The sequence below is a fragment of the Tripterygium wilfordii genome, chromosome 13 (genome assembly GCF_013401445.1).
Source record: "Tripterygium wilfordii isolate XIE 37 chromosome 13, ASM1340144v1, whole genome shotgun sequence".
NCBI classification, from domain to species: domain Eukaryota; kingdom Viridiplantae; phylum Streptophyta; class Magnoliopsida; order Celastrales; family Celastraceae; genus Tripterygium; species Tripterygium wilfordii.
The window spans coordinates 11,681,775-11,698,396 of NC_052244.1; the positions used below are offsets into that span (position 1 = coordinate 11,681,775).

General features: G+C 41.1%; 1 protein-coding gene and 1 non-coding gene across 2 annotated transcripts; both read right to left on the bottom strand.

Annotated features, from left to right (window-relative positions):
- Positions 1–7,493: 7,493 nt before the first annotated feature.
- LOC120013984 lies at positions 7,494–7,600 on the bottom strand. Its single transcript, XR_005471520.1, has one exon. It is a non-coding gene; the product is annotated as a small nucleolar RNA R71 (small nucleolar RNA).
- Positions 7,601–13,611: 6,011 nt separating this feature from the next.
- LOC120012580 lies at positions 13,612–14,634 on the bottom strand. The gene is made up of 2 exons (XM_038864023.1): positions 13,989–14,634; positions 13,612–13,901 (listed from the first exon to the last, which is right to left on the bottom strand). The coding sequence occupies exons 1-2, from the start codon at positions 14,632–14,634 to the stop codon at positions 13,612–13,614; spliced, it is 936 nt and encodes a 311-aa protein (XP_038719951.1).
- Positions 14,635–16,622: the final 1,988 nt, after the last annotated feature.

A 16,622-nucleotide genomic window follows, 5' to 3' on the forward strand; every position in this document is an offset into this window, starting at 1 on the left:
TAAGTCGACGTTGTCTTTTTCGTCTTCAGGAACTCATAGTCTGCCTTCCTTCGGAGTGTCCAGAAGTGCTGATAGCTCTTCTTCTCAAGGTGGCACTACATTTGCTCCCTTTTCTCTTAGCAGAACCGCCTTGAGTCCTTCATCTTGGAATACTGCCGATAGCATGTTCAAAGGTTTTATGGATAATCCCTTGTCTTTGCAAGTCGGATATTCACCTTTCTGCCTTGAGAAGCTTTGTTCTACCATCTCCAATGAGGATAAAGAATTCTTTAACAAACTTCCCAAAGGCGAAAACCTTGGCTTGCAGATGCTCTTCGGGGTTTTCCTCTAACTTATGCTTATCCATTAAATAGTAAATACATGTGTACGTGGATTAAGTCATACAAACCTTTTCTTTTGTTTGAATCAGGGATCTCAAATGTGCCTTCATTACATAGTTGATTTGAAGCATCAACTTTTTGACGCAAAGGCAGAGCTAGCAAAATCAAAGACGATGCAAATTGAATTTGAGAATGTCGTTCAAGAAAAATCCATTCTTGAAACGAAACTTGCCGAAGCCAAAGAAGAGATAGAGAAGACCCGGAGCGAACTTTCCAAAGCCAAAAGCCAATTGTCCAGAGCTGAGGCAGAAAAGACGAAAGCGGTTGAAGAAAGCATAGCCCAGTGTTGCAAGAAATATACGGAAACTCTTGCTGTGGAATCCAACGAAAATTTTGGACTTGGGCGTGGTTGTACACTTCTCGCACTCAAGATTCCTCCAGAACATGAAGCCTGGTCTGAGAAGTTCTTCCAATGGCCTGCCCCCAACCATCCTCGCCCAAGCCTAAAGAAATTTCGTGAAAATAGCACTGGCCTGGGCACCAATGCTCCTAGGACTACTTCGGCCACTGATCCTGGACAATAGGAATAGGAATATGTTTCTTCTTGCTAATATTTTAGATTCTGCCTCTTCGACTTGCATATTTAATTAATTGTATGAATAAAGTCTTTCGGCTTAGACTTTTCTTAGTCTGTTTCTTTGAATAAAACCTCTTGGCTTAGACTTTTCTTAGTCTATTTCTTTGAATAAAGCCTCTTTGGCTAAGACTCATTTGTCTTTTTCTTGGAATAGAGCCTCTTTGGCTAAGACTCATTTGTCTTTTTCTTGGAATAAAGCCTCTTTAGCTTTGTTTTTGTATAGCTTTTTTCCGTAGGCATTTATTCAGAAAGTAAAGTACCTTATTCATTGCATAAAGGGGAAAAGATTACAATCTTTAAATGGACCAACTTGCTAGAACTACCATCGCCCTATCTAAAATAGATTTAACACGGGCTGAGAGGTCCAGGAGAGACATCCGGAGCCTTTGTGGGCCTTGAGCCATTGCCGCCACTCAGGCCATGTCACATATCTGGATGAGTGAGTGCTGAACAATTTGCAGAGTGCCTAGGAGCTCCTTGTTGCAATTGTCAGCAGTCTGGAACTCCTTCTTCATATACTGTAATTGTTCCTTAAGATACTCGACTTGGTCTTCTGTATTGCTGGTTAGGAATGAATCGAGAACCTTCAGTTCTTTGTCATCCTCATCATCTTCAATTTCAATCACCTGCGTCAGTGGATTGTTTATCGGTTGCTCAAGGATGATCATGTCCTCATCCTCTTGATATTCCAACTTAGCCTTCTTTTGGAGGGAGGCACCTATTGGATGTTTAAGATTGATCAAATCGTCATCCTCCTCGTTCTCTATCATAGACCTCTTCTTTGGTGGAACATTGGCGGAATGTGAAGAAGAACTCATTATCAATTGTTGTTTCTTTCTTTTTCTCCGTATCTCTATATTTTTCTCTTGTCCATTTATAGGTGGAACTGATAAGACGGTTGAACTATGATGAATAACAGCCGAGAGGTGTGGAGTAACTGCTGAGACGGTTGAATGACAGTTTTGAAGTAACTTCTGGGCCTCTTTTCAACCTCAAGTAACCTCTCTAGCCTCTTTGCCAACCGCAAGTAACTTCTTGCCTCCTTTCCAACTGCCTCTTAGTGAAAACACCTGATTGATTTTTCGACTAAGATTTCCAACTTGTCTTGGAATCAAAAATCAATATTCTTAAATTGAAGCCTGAGTAAGAATCAGAGTCCACGGCTGAATCTTAAAACTTTCGTAAACTTAGTTAAAGAAGTAGCAAGAAGTAACTAAATGCAAATTTAGATGAAGATGAAACTTATTCTTTTATTGATGATACGTTGCCGAAGGCTTAAATCAGCCATAATCGGCATTACACATAAAATCTCCTTAGGTTGGAGATATTCCCAGTTCCGTGGACACTTCTGCCATCTTGCCTAACTAGCTTGTAGGCTCATTGGCCAACCCGTGCTATGACTTGGAAAGGTCCTTCCCAATTTGGACCTAACTTTCCATCAGTTGGATCCTTAGTCTGAGATAAGAATTTTCGTAAAACGAAGTCCCCAATTTCAAAGCTTCTTGCCCTAACATTTTTATTATAGGATCGGGACAACACTTGTTGGTAAGCAGCCAGCCGTACCATAGCCTGATCCCTTCTTTCCTGCAGCAAATCCAAATTTCTTTCCATTGCCAGATCATTGTTGCCTTCTTCAAATACTTGCGTTCGGAGAGTTGGAAGCCCCATTTCTAAGGGAATGATAGCCTCCGCTCCATAAGCAAGCACAAATGGGGATTCTCCCGTAGACCTGCGAGGAGTGGTTCGGTACGCCCATAATACTGACGAGAGTTCTTCTATCCACCTTCCTTTGGAAGACTCCAATCTTTTCTTAATTCCGTCTAAGATGATCTTGTTGGACGCTTCTGTTTGACCATTGCATTGTGGGTAGGCGGGGGTGGAATGGAAATTCTTTATCCCGTATTCGCCACAAAATTCTTTAAACTTGGCACTTGAAAATTGAGTTCCGTTATCACTAATCAAGGCATGAGGGATTCCAAACCTTGTTATGATATTTTCCCAAACGAACTTCCTCGTTTCTATATCTCGGATTGCTGCCAGAGGCTTTGCCTCAATCCATTTTGTAAAATAGTCAGTGGCGGTAATTAAGAATCTTCTATTGCCAGTAGCTCGCGGAAGTGTTCCAACAATATCCAACCCCCATTGGGCAAAAGGCCACGGACTTGTAAGAGGACAAAGATCCCCAGCCGGTTGGTAGGGGATTGGTGCGAACTTCTGACACTTTTCACACTTTTTTACGTACTGCAAAGCATCCTTCTGCACGTATGGCCACCAAAAGCCTTGGGAAATTGCTCGAAATGCAAGTGTCCTTCCCGCAGCATGTGCTCCACAAGAGCCTTCATGAATTTCAAACAACAAGTGCTCCACTTTTGTTGGGTGAACACATAATAAATATGGACCTGAGAAAGACTTTTTATAGAGCTTCTGATCAGGAGACAACCAGAAGCGCGCTGCTTTGATTGCCAATTTTTTGGCTTCTTTCTTATCTTCGGGAAGAATGTCATCCTTTAAGTAAGCAACGATGGGATCCATCCAACTTGGCGCCTGCGCTTCTTCTACTCATTGTATCTCTTCTGGCATCTCATCTATGCGTGGTCATTCGAGCACTTGCACTTGGATAACCCTCTTCACCCCTAGTTGGTCAGCCGACGCAAGGGTAGCCAAAGCATCTGCATGATCGTTCTGCTCCCTTGGAATTTGTATTACTTTATAGTCGCGAAGTTGGTAGAGCAACTGTTTAGTTTTTTCCATGTAAGCTGCTATAGTTGTCGTCCTGGCACTGTAGAGTCCAGTGAGTTGATTGACTACCAATTGAGAATCGGAATAAATCACCAACTCCTTTGCCCCAAGTCTTAGAGCATTCTGGACTCCTTGAAACAGGGCCTCGTACTCTGCTTCATTATTTGTTGCTGGGAACCCTAGCCGTATAGCCATCTCCAATACTTCTCCTTCCTGTGCTACTAGCACAATTCCTACTTCGGATCCTCGTGTTGTTGAAGAACCATCAACTTGTAATTCCCAAAGATGCGAAGGGGTTACCTGTACCTTCCATATCTGGTTGGCTTCTTCAGGCCGTTGCTCTGTGGTGAACTCGGTAACAAAATCAGCTAAACTTACGCTTTAATGGCAGGCCTTGGGACGAACTTCAAATCATATTGAGCCAATTCGACTGACCATTTGGCAACCCTTCTAGACATGTCCGCTTTTCCTAACAAGGTCTTCAATGGATATTCTGTCACCATTTCCACTGGATATGCCTGGAAATAACGGTTCAACTTCCTTGAAGCCATTACCAATGCCAAGAGAAGCTTTTCCAGAGGTGAGTACCTTGTTTCAGCATCTAGCATTGTCTTGCTTACATAGTAGATTGGGTATTGGACCTTCTTTTCTTCTCTCAGGATAACGGCACTGACGGCATGATCTGACACTGCCATGTATAGTTGAAGCGTGTCTCCTTCCTTGGGAGTGGATAACAGTTGGGGCTTTTGCAAATAACTCTTAAACCCAAGAAAAGCCGCCTCGGATTCATCATCCCATTGGAAAGCTCTCCCCGACTTAAGCAGTCGAAAGAAAGGCCTGAATCTGTCTGAGGATCTACTGATGAACCTATTAAGTACCGCCGCCATTCCGGTTAATTTTTGTATCTCCTTCACCTTAGTGGGTCGCTGCAAGCATTGAATGGCCTTGATTTGCGTTGGGTCTGCCTCGATTCCCCTTTGTGTAACAAGATGGCCTAGGAATTTGCCCGTACTAACTCCAAAAGCGCATTTGCTAGCATTGAGCTTTAGGTTATTTTTCTTTAAGACATCAAACACCTCCTGAAGGTGCATCAAATGGTTCTCTTGAAATTTGCTTTTGACCACCATGTCATCTATGTAAACTTCTATAGTCTTGCCAATCAGAGGTCCAAAGAGTTTCGTCACCATTCTCTGAAATGTGGCGCCTGCATTCTTTTAGCCAAAAGGCATTATTTGGTAACAGAATATTCCTTTTGGGGTAATGAACGGAGTCTTCTCCTGATCAGATGGATGCATTGGGATTTGATGGTACCCTCGGTATGCATCCAGGAAGCTCATTCTTGCCATTCCTGATGTCATATCGACCAATTGATCGATTTTAGGAAGCGGGAACAAATCCTTTGGACATGCTTTGTTCAAATCAGTGAAATCAACACAAACCCTCCATTTTCCATCCTTCTTTCGGACCACCACTGTGTTTGAGAGCCATTCAGGATATTGTACTTCCCTGATGGCCTTAGCTTCCAACAAGTTTTCTACCTCCTTAACCACGGCCTCCGTATGCTGTACGGCTGATAGGTATGATAATACCTAGTGTTTTGGTAGAAATATTCCCCTCTTAAGCTTCCTTTAAATAAATAATGAGTGTATTTATGTTTTGATTTGTATTTTTGATAGGTTGATTGCGGTTTGGATGAAAAGTGATGAAAAAAGGGCTGAACTGAAGAAAATGTCCACCGACCTTCGTGTGTTCAAATACTTATAACTTTTTGTCACGTTATCGGAATCAAGCGAAATAAAAGGCATTGGAAACTAGACATCTCAAGCTTTCCGTAGACGCTAAAATTGTGCAAATCGGACGTCGTATGGAGATTTTGGAATCGTTCCACGCCTAGGCGCAATATTTGTGCACGCCCAGTATCACTCCTGCACGCCCAGTCCAGCGAGTTGGGGCATGAATTTGAAGTTGTGCACGCCTAGGATTGCGCCTAGGCGTGCGCCTAGGCGTGGTGCGCCTAGGCGTGAATACAACGCGCCTAGGCGCACAAGACAGTTTTTGAGATGTTTTAATTCGCGAACTTGCCGAGCCGGACGACACTTTTAGACCTAGAACTGATTTTCTGGAGAGCGAAACCAGAGGGGGAAGGCGACTCTTGGAGCTAGGAGGAGAGATTCTTCAGCTCAACTTGGATCTACTCAACTAATTGGGTTTATTCATGATTTTCTCATATCTCCTTTTGTGTTTTTCTCTCATTATGTGTAACTAAATCTCTTGTGCCAAGGCTAGGTTGAAGCCTTGGGTTTGATGACTTTGTTTATGACTTGATTTACATATATATGAGTTGATTTGGGTATAAATCTTGTGTTTCTATGTTTGATTGCAATTTCTTCATGCTTGTGGTGTTTGGCCAACACCTAGGTTTTTTGGATGAAATTGTTTGGAGAATTTGCTTAGACAATAATATGTCAAGTAGATTATGCTTCTTGAAACACTTGATTATGAATGTGTCTCCCTTTAATTAGGTGACAATTTGTATGAATCCTAATCTCCATAGAACTTCATGAATTCCTATGCATGTTTAGACCAATAGGATGGCTAGAATGTATTTAGGAATATCCGACCTAGACCAATAAGATCGCTAGTAATCGATTTTAGGGAGATTCGACTTAAGTGCGCTAAAACCGACTTAGGTACGGATTCGTTATGCCCGAATTAGCAAATATGTGTGTGAATTTATGTCATTCCAAGTCATTTCCCAAGGGGGATTCCGAAGCCTTGGTGTTCATCTCATATTTGTTAAATCATCTCATTTGCATTAGTTGCATCCTAATTCTAAGAAAATACCAAAAACACTTTGCTCTTTGCTTGTTTTAGTTTAATTACCAAACCAAATAATCTTGAGTTGAATTTTACTTTTGATTGCATTGTCCATATATACATACAAATATACATTTGGATTAAACATAACACCGTCCCTGTGGATTCGACCCTTGCTTATCATTGTGCTGTAGTCGCCGACTAGTACACTTGCTAGTAAGGTTAATTTAGACCCAACAAGTTTATGGCGCCGTTGCCGGGGATGGTTGCTTATATTTGATCCATTCTTGTTTATATACATAGATACTTACATACTTAGTTTAGCTCTTTCTTTCTTGATAATTAGTGATCTTTATACTTTTCTTTCTTGTTTGTAGTTCATGCAAGGAAGGCGTTCTCAAGATACAGAAATTCTTCCTGTTGATCTAGACTTGGAACGTGCACGAAGGAACAAGAGAGACAAGGATCTTCTTGAGGAGAAATCTTCCACTCGTTCTATTTCTCCTACATCCAGCTCTAGTTCGTCTAGTGACAAAATTTTGGAAGAACATTCTGAACAAGCGAGCATGGCTGAAAATCGTGAAGAAGTTGGCAATAATGCCAACAATGCAAATGCTCCTGTCACCATAATGGACTACTCTATGCCACAATTCTCTACTAGACAATCTTGCATCGTATTACCAACCATTCCGCCAAATCTCTCTTATGAGCTTAAATGCCATGTGATTAACATGCTCCCATCATTCTCAGGAGCGGAAAATCAAGATGCTAGTGATCACATTGATAATTTTCTAGAGATTTGTGGCACTCAAAAAATTCAGGGCATATCTGAAGAGTTTATACGGTTGAAGCTATTTCCTTTTTCTCTTAAGGAAAGTGCTAAGATCTGGTTCAAGACTTTGCCACCAAATTCTATCACTTCTTGGGATCAACTTTCTGCTAAGTTTATTCAGAAGTTCTATACTCAGTCAAGGACACAGAGGCTTAGAGATCAGATTTTCCATTTCAGGCAGAACAAGGGAGAACCACTCTTTCAGGCTTGGGAGCGATATAAAACTCTATTGATTGGTTGCCCACATCATCAATTCTTGCCATGGCAGATTATATCGTACTTTTACCAACATCTGGCTGATGAATGCCGCCATAGGTTAGATGCAGCTGCTGGAGGAAATATTATGGCTAAGGAACCGACTGAGGCCAATGAAATTATTGAGACTGTGGTGGCAAATTCCTCACAATGGGATAATCGTGATCTTGATGCTCCTAGACACATGGTTTATGAGGCTAGTGCTTCAAATTCAGAGATGACATCTGTGGCTAGGAAATTGGATGCGGTAGTGACTTTGCTGAGCAGAAATCTGGAGCCTTGTGGCATTTGTGGAGGCACCGATCATCCTACTCATGTATGTTCTAGAAGTGGGACATTTCCTGAAGCGGAAGTTAATGCAGTTCAACCTTTTCATAGGCAGCAGAATGATCCCTTTTCTCACACATATAACCCAGGATGGAAGAATCATCCCAATTTCTCCTATGCTTCACCCCAGAATTTCAATCAAGGGCCCAGACCTTGGCAAGCTCCACGACAAGAACCACCTTCTCAAGATGTAAGGAAGTTTACTATGGAGGACCTTATTTCCCAGCTTGCTCAATCACAAGTCACAATGCAACATTCCCAAGCAGAGATGAGCAAGTCAATGACTCAGTTGCAACAAACTGTTTCCAATAATACTCAATCTATCGCAAAGCTTGAAATGCAAGTAGGACAACTTGCTCATGCCTTGAGTGAAAGACAGCCAGGAAAGCTGCCGAGTCAACCTGAGGTAAATCCTAAGCAGTATGAGGATGCTAATGCTATTACTGTTTTGCGAAGTGGGAAAAATGTGGATAACAAGATTGAGTATAAAAAGCTTGAAGGTGAGAATCATGATGAGCCTATAGTGGTGGAGCCAAGTGCTTCCAAAATACCTCATGTTGAGAAGGAAAAGCCGGAAGTAGAAGAGTATGTTCCAAAAGTGCCTTTTCCATCTCGTCTTGCCCCAGCTAAGAAAAGCAAGTATAATCGGGATATTTTTGAAGTTTTGAAGAAAGTGGAGATTAATATTCCACTCATTGAGGCAATTAAGTCTATTCCCGCATATGCAAAATTTTTGAAGGAGTTGTGCACTAACAAAAGGAAGATAGGTGATCATGAAGAAGTATTTCTCTCCGAAGAAACGAGTGCTATTTTACAAAAGAAGCTCCCGCCCAAATTAAAAGATCCGGGTAGCTTTACCATTCCTTGTATTATTGGAGAGAAAGAAATTGAAAAGGCCTTGATGGATCTTGGTGCAAGTGTAAATATCATGCCTTATTCTGTTTACACTACTTTGAAGATAGGTGAGTTGAAACCAACTTCAGTCACTCTCCAACTAGCTGATCGCTCTTTAGTGCATCCTTTTGGGTTAGTTGAAGATGTTTTAGTAAAGGTGGGTGATTTTGTTATTCCGGTGGATTTTCTGGTGCTTGATATGGAGGGTGAACCTAATCCGACAAGAGATGTACCACTCATTCTAGGCCGCGGTTTTATGGCTACCACAAAGACCATTATAGATGTGGAAAAGGGCATGCTCACAATGACAGTCTTTGACAAGACCATTGAGTTCAAAATCTTTAAGGCTATGAAGAGTCCGGATGTCATTAGAGAATGCCTTCATGTTGATATGGTAGGCCATGAGAGAGTGAATTTATTGACAAAAACGGCTTCAAGTGATGAGGTTGTGGAATATGTGGTTGGTGATAGCATTGAAAGCAAAAGGACCCCATCATCGCCAATATCCAACGAGCTAGTGGCTATTTCCCTTGTTACTAGCAAGCTATCTCCAACTTTCAAAGGCGTGCGGACAAGAGCAAGGAAGTTGAAAAAGGCACGGTCCAAAACAATGTTGAGAGGTAAAGCAAGTGCTCCTTTTGAGACATTGAAATTATCTATCCATGGTACTTTCACGATAACGAATTCTAAGATAGAGAAAGGGTGGAAATTTGTGGCTCGCCAACTTGAATTCTGTGGGCCAAATGTTTCGCGGATTCTGAATGGAAAGTATCCTATGCACCATCCTCCTTGATTTGTTTTCCAAGAATTGTTGTGAAGGTGTTGAGGCTTGTGGTGATTTCTCCAAATCAGGTTGTCTCTCTCCTTATCAAAAACAAGTGTTGTGTTTAAGCTTTCTCCCTCCCTTTATTTATTTGCATTGACGACCATGCATGTTCTTAAAGTTTGGGGTGAGAGTTTGCTTAAATTGTTAAGTGTTGATGCATACTTGATTGATTTTGTAGGTACAACTACGTCTGGCTGAAGACATTAAACTTAGCGCTACTTGGGAGGCAACCCAATGAAGAAAGTTTAAATTTCTGGGCATTATGTTTATAGCCAGACCACGCCTAGGCGCGTATTGTGCACGCCTAGGCGCGTATTGTGCACGCCTAGGCGCACCTTATACACGCCTAGGCGTGTGTGTTTAAAAAAAAAAAAAAAAAAAAAAGGGTTCATATGCAAAAGAGGGTGCATGAAGATGTTGAAGAATTGTGGCCAGGCCAGTACCCCAATCCACTCGATGCATGACTCTAACCCCCAGGTTGTATTGTTTCAGCTTGTCCTCTTTTTAGTGCATTATTACATTGTTATGTTTTGCATTGAGGACAATGCATTCTTTAAAGTGTGGGGTGGTGGACTGCATATGGATTATCTTGTGCGAAATTTCACATGATTTTTGTAGTAGCTGAATTTTGAAAAAAAATGAAAAATTTGAAAATTTTCAGTGCTTGAATTTTGCATATTGATGGGAGTTTTCTATTGAATTGAGTGCTATACTGAAATGCAGCTGATCTTGGTTTGTGGAACCCATCTTATCCTTCTATATGCTTGTCGTCTACTCTATTGGATAATCACTTGAATTCACTTGCACGAGAATGTGTGCTTGTGGGGTATGACTTGGGTGAATAGATGTTAAATGTGGACTTTCTCTAAGATGATCTAGAACACCATGTTAGTGATATTCTTGGCATTAGTTAATTACATGCATGTTAAAAAAAAAGAAAAAATAAATAATAAAATGATGATGATTAAAAGCATGTTCCGTTCTTGTGATCTTGCTGAGTAACCGGGACTCTTGTCTAACCAACTTGAGTTTCGTGTAAAAAGGTGAGGCAATCATGATGAACATACTAGGCTAGCTTAACTTCGAAGCCTTTTCAACTCGAGTGATTGATCCGAGGTGTGCTTTATCACATAATGCCCTAAACCAACTGGTTGGGAGTCATTGGTTGAGAACTCGTTACATGGGTTGACTAGAAAGCTTAAAGGAGTGAGCATTGCACAGTCCTAGTAAGATGAAAACAAAAAAAAATATATATATATAAAAAAAAAAGAAGAAGAAGAAGAAGAGAAGTATGTATATAAATAAAAGTGCATTGGTATTACTAATTGACTGTTCTTGGAATTCTTGGAATGTGACTATGTTTGGTGCCTATGAACTCTTGGAAGCCAAATATTTATACATTTCTTCTTTGCACGCACTTAATGTAGTTGAAGTAATAGAGTAGAAGGATAATCTTCACTGAGTATATGGTTTGGATGAAGTGTGGGGTCTCCACATCTTTTTGATTGGATGGCATTGATGTATGTTGTTTCGATTCTAGAGATTTCCCTCCCATATGTTTGATTTGAGTTATCTTGAAACGTTTGTGGGTGTCGTTCTTGTAAGCCCTCAGGAGACAAAACTCCTTCACTAGGGACACCTAGGGGTTTAAAGGCTTGTTGCATATGCTAAACGCAATCGCAATTCCTGCGTTAGTGAGTTAGGATGTTAGTTGGTAGATGTACTTTGTTTAGTTTTACTTGAGGACAAGTAAGGTTTAAGTGTGGGGTGTTTGATAGGTATGATAATACCTAGTGTTTTGGTAGAAATATTCCCCTCTTAAGCTTCCTTTAAATAAATAATGAGTGTATTTATGTTTTGATTTGTATTTTTGATAGGTTGATTGCGGTTTGGATGAAAAGTGATGAAAAAAGGGCTGAACTGAAGAAAATGTCCACCGACCTTCGTGTGTTCAAATACTTATAACTTTTTGTCACGTTATCGGAATCAAGCGAAATAAAAGGCATTGGAAACTAGACATCTCAAGCTTTCCGTAGACGCTAAAATCGTGCAAATCGGACGTCGTATGGAGATTTTGGAATCGTTCCACGCCTAGGCACAATATTTGTGCACGCCCAGTATCACTCCTGCACGCCCAGTCCAGCGAGTTGGGGCATGAATTTGAAGTTGTGCACGCCTAGGATTGCGCCTAGGCGTGCGCCTAGGCGTGGTGCGCCTAGGCGTGAATACAACGCGCCTAGGCGCACAAGACAGTTTTTGAGATGTTTTAATTCGCGAACTTGCCGAGCCGGATGACACTTTTAGACCTAGAACTGATTTTCTGGAGAGCGAAACCAGAGGGGGAAGGCGACTCTTGGAGCTAGGAGGAGAGATTCTTCAGCTCAACTTGGATCTACTCAACTAATTGGGTTTATTCATGATTTTCTCATCTCTCCTTTTGTGTTTTTCTCTCATTATGTGTAACTAAATCTCTTGTGCCAAGGCTAGGTTGAAGCCTTGGGTTTGATGACTTTGTTTATGACTTGATTTACATATATATGAGTTGATTTGGGTATAAATCTTGTGTTTCTATGTTTGATTGCAATTTCTTCATGCTTGTGGTGTTTGGCCAACACCTAGGTTTTTTGGATGAAATTGTTTGGAGAATTTGCTTAGACAATAATATGTCAAGTAGATTATGCTTCTTGAAACACTTGATTATGAATGTGTCTCCCTTTAATTAGGTGACAATTTGTATGAATCCTAATCTCCATAGAACTTCATGAATTCCTATGCATGTTTAGACCAATAGGATGGCTAGAATGTATTTAGGAATATCCGACCTAGACCAATAAGATCGCTAGTAATCGATTTTAGGGAGATTCGACTTAAGTGCGCTAAAACCGACTTAGGTACGGATTCGTTATGCCCGAATTAGCAAATATGTGTGTGAATTTATGTCATTCCAAGTCATTTCCCAAGGGGGATTCCGAATCCTTGGTGTTCATCTCATATTTGTTAAATCATCTCATTTGCATTAGTTGCATCCTAATTCTAAAAAAATACCAAAAACACTTTGCTCTTTGCTTGTTTTAGTTTAATTACCAAACCAAATAATCTTGAGTTGAATTTTACTTTTGATTGCATTGTCCATATATACATACAAATATACATTTGGATTAAACATAACACCGTCCCTGTGGATTCGACCCTTGCTTATCATTGTGCTGTAGTCGCCGACTAGTACACTTGCTAGTAAGGTTAATTTAGACCCAACAACGGCTGACCTTCTTCCCTTCTGAATCACAGGTTTAAAACTTGGTTTGACATTGAACCTATGGATTGCCAATTTCGGATCCACCCCTGGCATCTCATAGGGAGTCCATGCAAACACGCCCACATTTCTCCTTAACATCCCAATTAAGGATTCCTTCTCTGATATGGACAAGCTAGTCCCAACTAGAAAGTATCTGTCAGGACTTTTTGGTGTAACTTGAACCTTCTCAAGCTCTTCCATTGACTTGGCTGCTGGCTCCTTTCCAACTTCCTCTAGGACTGGAGCCTCTTCTTCCATCAACATTATTTTTCCTGCTTGCTTTGCTTTTGCCATAAAACATTCTTTTGAGGCAGCTTGGTCTCCTCTTATTTCCACCACTTTATCCCCGAAAGGGAATTTGAGCATCTGATGATAAGATGAGGGAACAACTTCTATTAAGTGAAGCCAAGTCCTGCCCATGATTGCATTATATGTTGAGGGTAGATCTATAACAAGGAAATCCACCTCAACTGTTCTTGGACCTGCCGTGACTGGCATTCGTATCCTTCCGAGAGGCCAAACTGGGGTCGCATTAAGGCCCACCAGATGTGTTGGAACAGGAATCAAATTTGCATGAGTTTTCCCTAACTTATGGAAGAGTGAATAATACATGATCTCTGCAGAACTTCCTTGGTCTACCATCATTAGCTTCACTGTTGCTGCTCCGATTTACAGGGAGATCACGAGAGCATCATTATGCAGAAAGATGACTCCTGTTGCATCTTCCTTGGTACAAGTGATTGCAGTTGCCTCCCTTGGTCTCTTAGTTCCCAAACGGGGATTAAGATCCATTCGCATTACCTCTTGTGGGTGTCGGACCCTCCTATACTCCGTTCGCCTTGTCGCATCACCAAGTTGTGCATCCGGTATCATTGCATCAATAAAATTTACCACGTAGTGTGAAGGTTCTCCCCGCTCCTTTGACTGAGGTTTTGCCTTCTTTTCGGCAGCAGCTTTTTCTTTGTCAATAAATTTCTTAAGATGACCCTGCTGAACCAATTCTTCCAAATGTCATTTGAACTCTCTGCAATCTTCTGTCCTGTGACCTTTGTCTCTATGATAAGAACACCATTTGGACTGGTTTCGAGTGGACGGATCTCCTGACATCTTATTTGGCCGCCGAAAATACGGTGTGTCTGCGATCAGAGGCAGAATTCGAAAAATTGGGTCCTTAAATATTGTTTTTACCGCCTCGTAAGAAGTGGGCTTTGGGTCATTCTTCGAGTCTTTTTCTTTCCCGTTCTTCTTTTCAAACTTCTTATTTTCCTTTTTTGTTCCTTCTTGAGAAGCAAACTGTCGATCCCCCTGTTTGTCTTCTTCCAGTTTGACGTATTGCTTAATCCTGTCTTGAAGTGCGGCCATATTCTTGGGTGGAGCCATCGTCAAACTTTCTCGCAATTTATAATCACGAGGGAGCCCGAGGCGAAAAGTAGCCACTGCGATTCTTTCATCACAATCTTCTATATCCGCATAGGTATCTGAATACTTGACAGCGTAAGTCCGGAGTGATTCTCCTCTCCTCATATGTAAAGCAAATAGTGTATCCAATGTTGCTGGATCTCGACTATTTGCTATGAATCTTGCTACGAAGATCCGAGTCAATTCCCTCCAAGATGAAACTGAATTCTCTGGAAGTTGGTGAAACCATTTCATGGCTGTTGTCCCAAGACTTGACAGAAACATTTTGCACATGAGCCCGTCTCGACCTGCCCAAAGAGCTATCTTATGAGTGTAGGCTGAAATATGTGCTACAGGATCTGTTTTTCCATCATAAATTGCAAAGGTTGGTGGTGAAAATTTGTTTGGTGGATCTTTCAGTCACAGAGCCCACACAAAGGGTGTGGAAGTCATCTTTCTGAGGCTTTGCTCGGCCTTCTTCTGAGCACTCCATAAAACCTCCCCAGTATCTTTCTTCATTCGAATTTTTGGGGAAAAGCTTCGATACCTTATCCTCCTAGACGGTTGCGGGGATTTGATCCTTGCACCCCTTGGAGAAGGAGTATGCCTTCTCCTTTCCGTAACTGGTCCCCTCCTCCGACGAGACCTCCCAGTGCTCCCACTGTCTTGCTCCAGAACACGCTTTGGATCCGTATCCCTATCACCTCGGACAACACTCTGGATTTCACTAGCCAAACATTTCCCCTTTCTCCTCATGCTATGGAGTCTTTCCCTTAGAGCTTGAGCATGCTCTTGTCTCTTTTGCAAATCTTCTTCTGCCCTAAGAAGGGCTTCTTCCAATTCCAATTCATTTGGAATTTTCTCTTTATTTCATCATGATTATGCCGAGGCCTCTCCTCTTCTGGACGAGGCAGTTCCTTTTGTCGTGATACTTCCGCTTCTTGAGACATGGCTTATTAATGAACGATTTCCCATAGACGGCGCCAATTGTCGATGCTAAATTTGCACCGAAGTATAGAATGTGTATTAAGTAGAAAGATTCAAGAGAATAACAACACAGAATTTACGTGGTTCGACAATTTGCCTACTTCCACGGAGTCTGATCTTTTATTAGAGTCGATTGTCGATGAATGCTTACAAATGTCAAATGAAATTTATTTATAGGCTTGGGATATATCAGTTGGTGTGGTTATTTGCCTCTGGTAACGTCTCTTGTAACTGCTCCTGGTAATCGTCGGTAACTGACTGTAGGATGAAACTGCTTCGGTTCTTTTGTCTGGAAGAACCGTATATACGGAGTGACTGACCGTCAGATGAAACTGCTTCTGGATAAGGTCCTTCCATCTGGGAGAACCATACATACGGGATGTATTTATTTACTCCACAATATGTTTTTCATTGACACCTAGGAAGCACGAACACTTCCCAAATGAAGGCGTACCAATGTCGGACACTTGTCGGACACGGACACGGCCTGAACACGTGTTCAGACCGTGTCCAATTTTTATCTTACTTTTAATTAAAGGACACCGCATGGACACGCCGTGTCCCTTGTTTCCTTAGAGCACTTGCAATGGTATTATTTTGTCGGGGCCAATAAATATGTATGGGCTTTTGTGTTTTGTTGATGTGGTTGTATTAGAAGATGTGTTTTGCTGATGTGGCTGTATTGGGAGATGTGTTTTGCTGTAGTTTTATTCTGGACAATATGGAGGGAATGAGAATTTATTGGCCTCCATGTTGGGTGGGAAGGAAAAATGTATAGGAATTTATGTTTTGTTGATGTGATTATATTGGAAGATGTGTTTTGTTGATATGGTTGTATTGAAAGACGTGTTTGGCTTGACTTTTTATGTAATAGAGGTGAGACCCAATATTAGTTTTTACTGGCCCAACAAAATGGGACCATTACAATTGCTCTTACATCTTGCTTTATCCTCCTGTCAGAGATGGATGGCCCATGTGTCCCCACATTGAGACAAACATAAACATCTTTTGAGACACAGATAGACACCTTTTCTAATAACTGTATGCGCCTCCCTATAAAGAAGTTTCTATTTATACATTTCAAAAAAGGAAGAAAGCTCCTGTTTATATAATTGAGGGGCCCATGTGTCCCCACATTTATTTTTTTTATTTGTTTATTCTTTTATAATTTGAAAAAACAAATAAAACTAGTAACTATATAGTCAAGTAGGATTCAAAAGTATATTTATCAAAATCAAACATTACCCTATTCAAAAATATTTGTTTATGTTACTTTGTTTTAAATATAGTAAAAT

What these genes read in the sequence shown, in the direction of transcription:
- LOC120012580 (XM_038864023.1), bottom strand. Translation starts at nt 14,634, where the DNA reads ATGTGCAAAATGTTTCTGTCAAGTCTTGGGACAACAGCCATGAAATGG. An exon ending in TTCTTATCATAGAGACAAAG is followed by an intron (nt 13,902 to 13,988) that starts GTCACAGGACAG and finishes TTATTGACAAAG; the next exon opens with AAAAAGCTGCTGCCGAAAAG.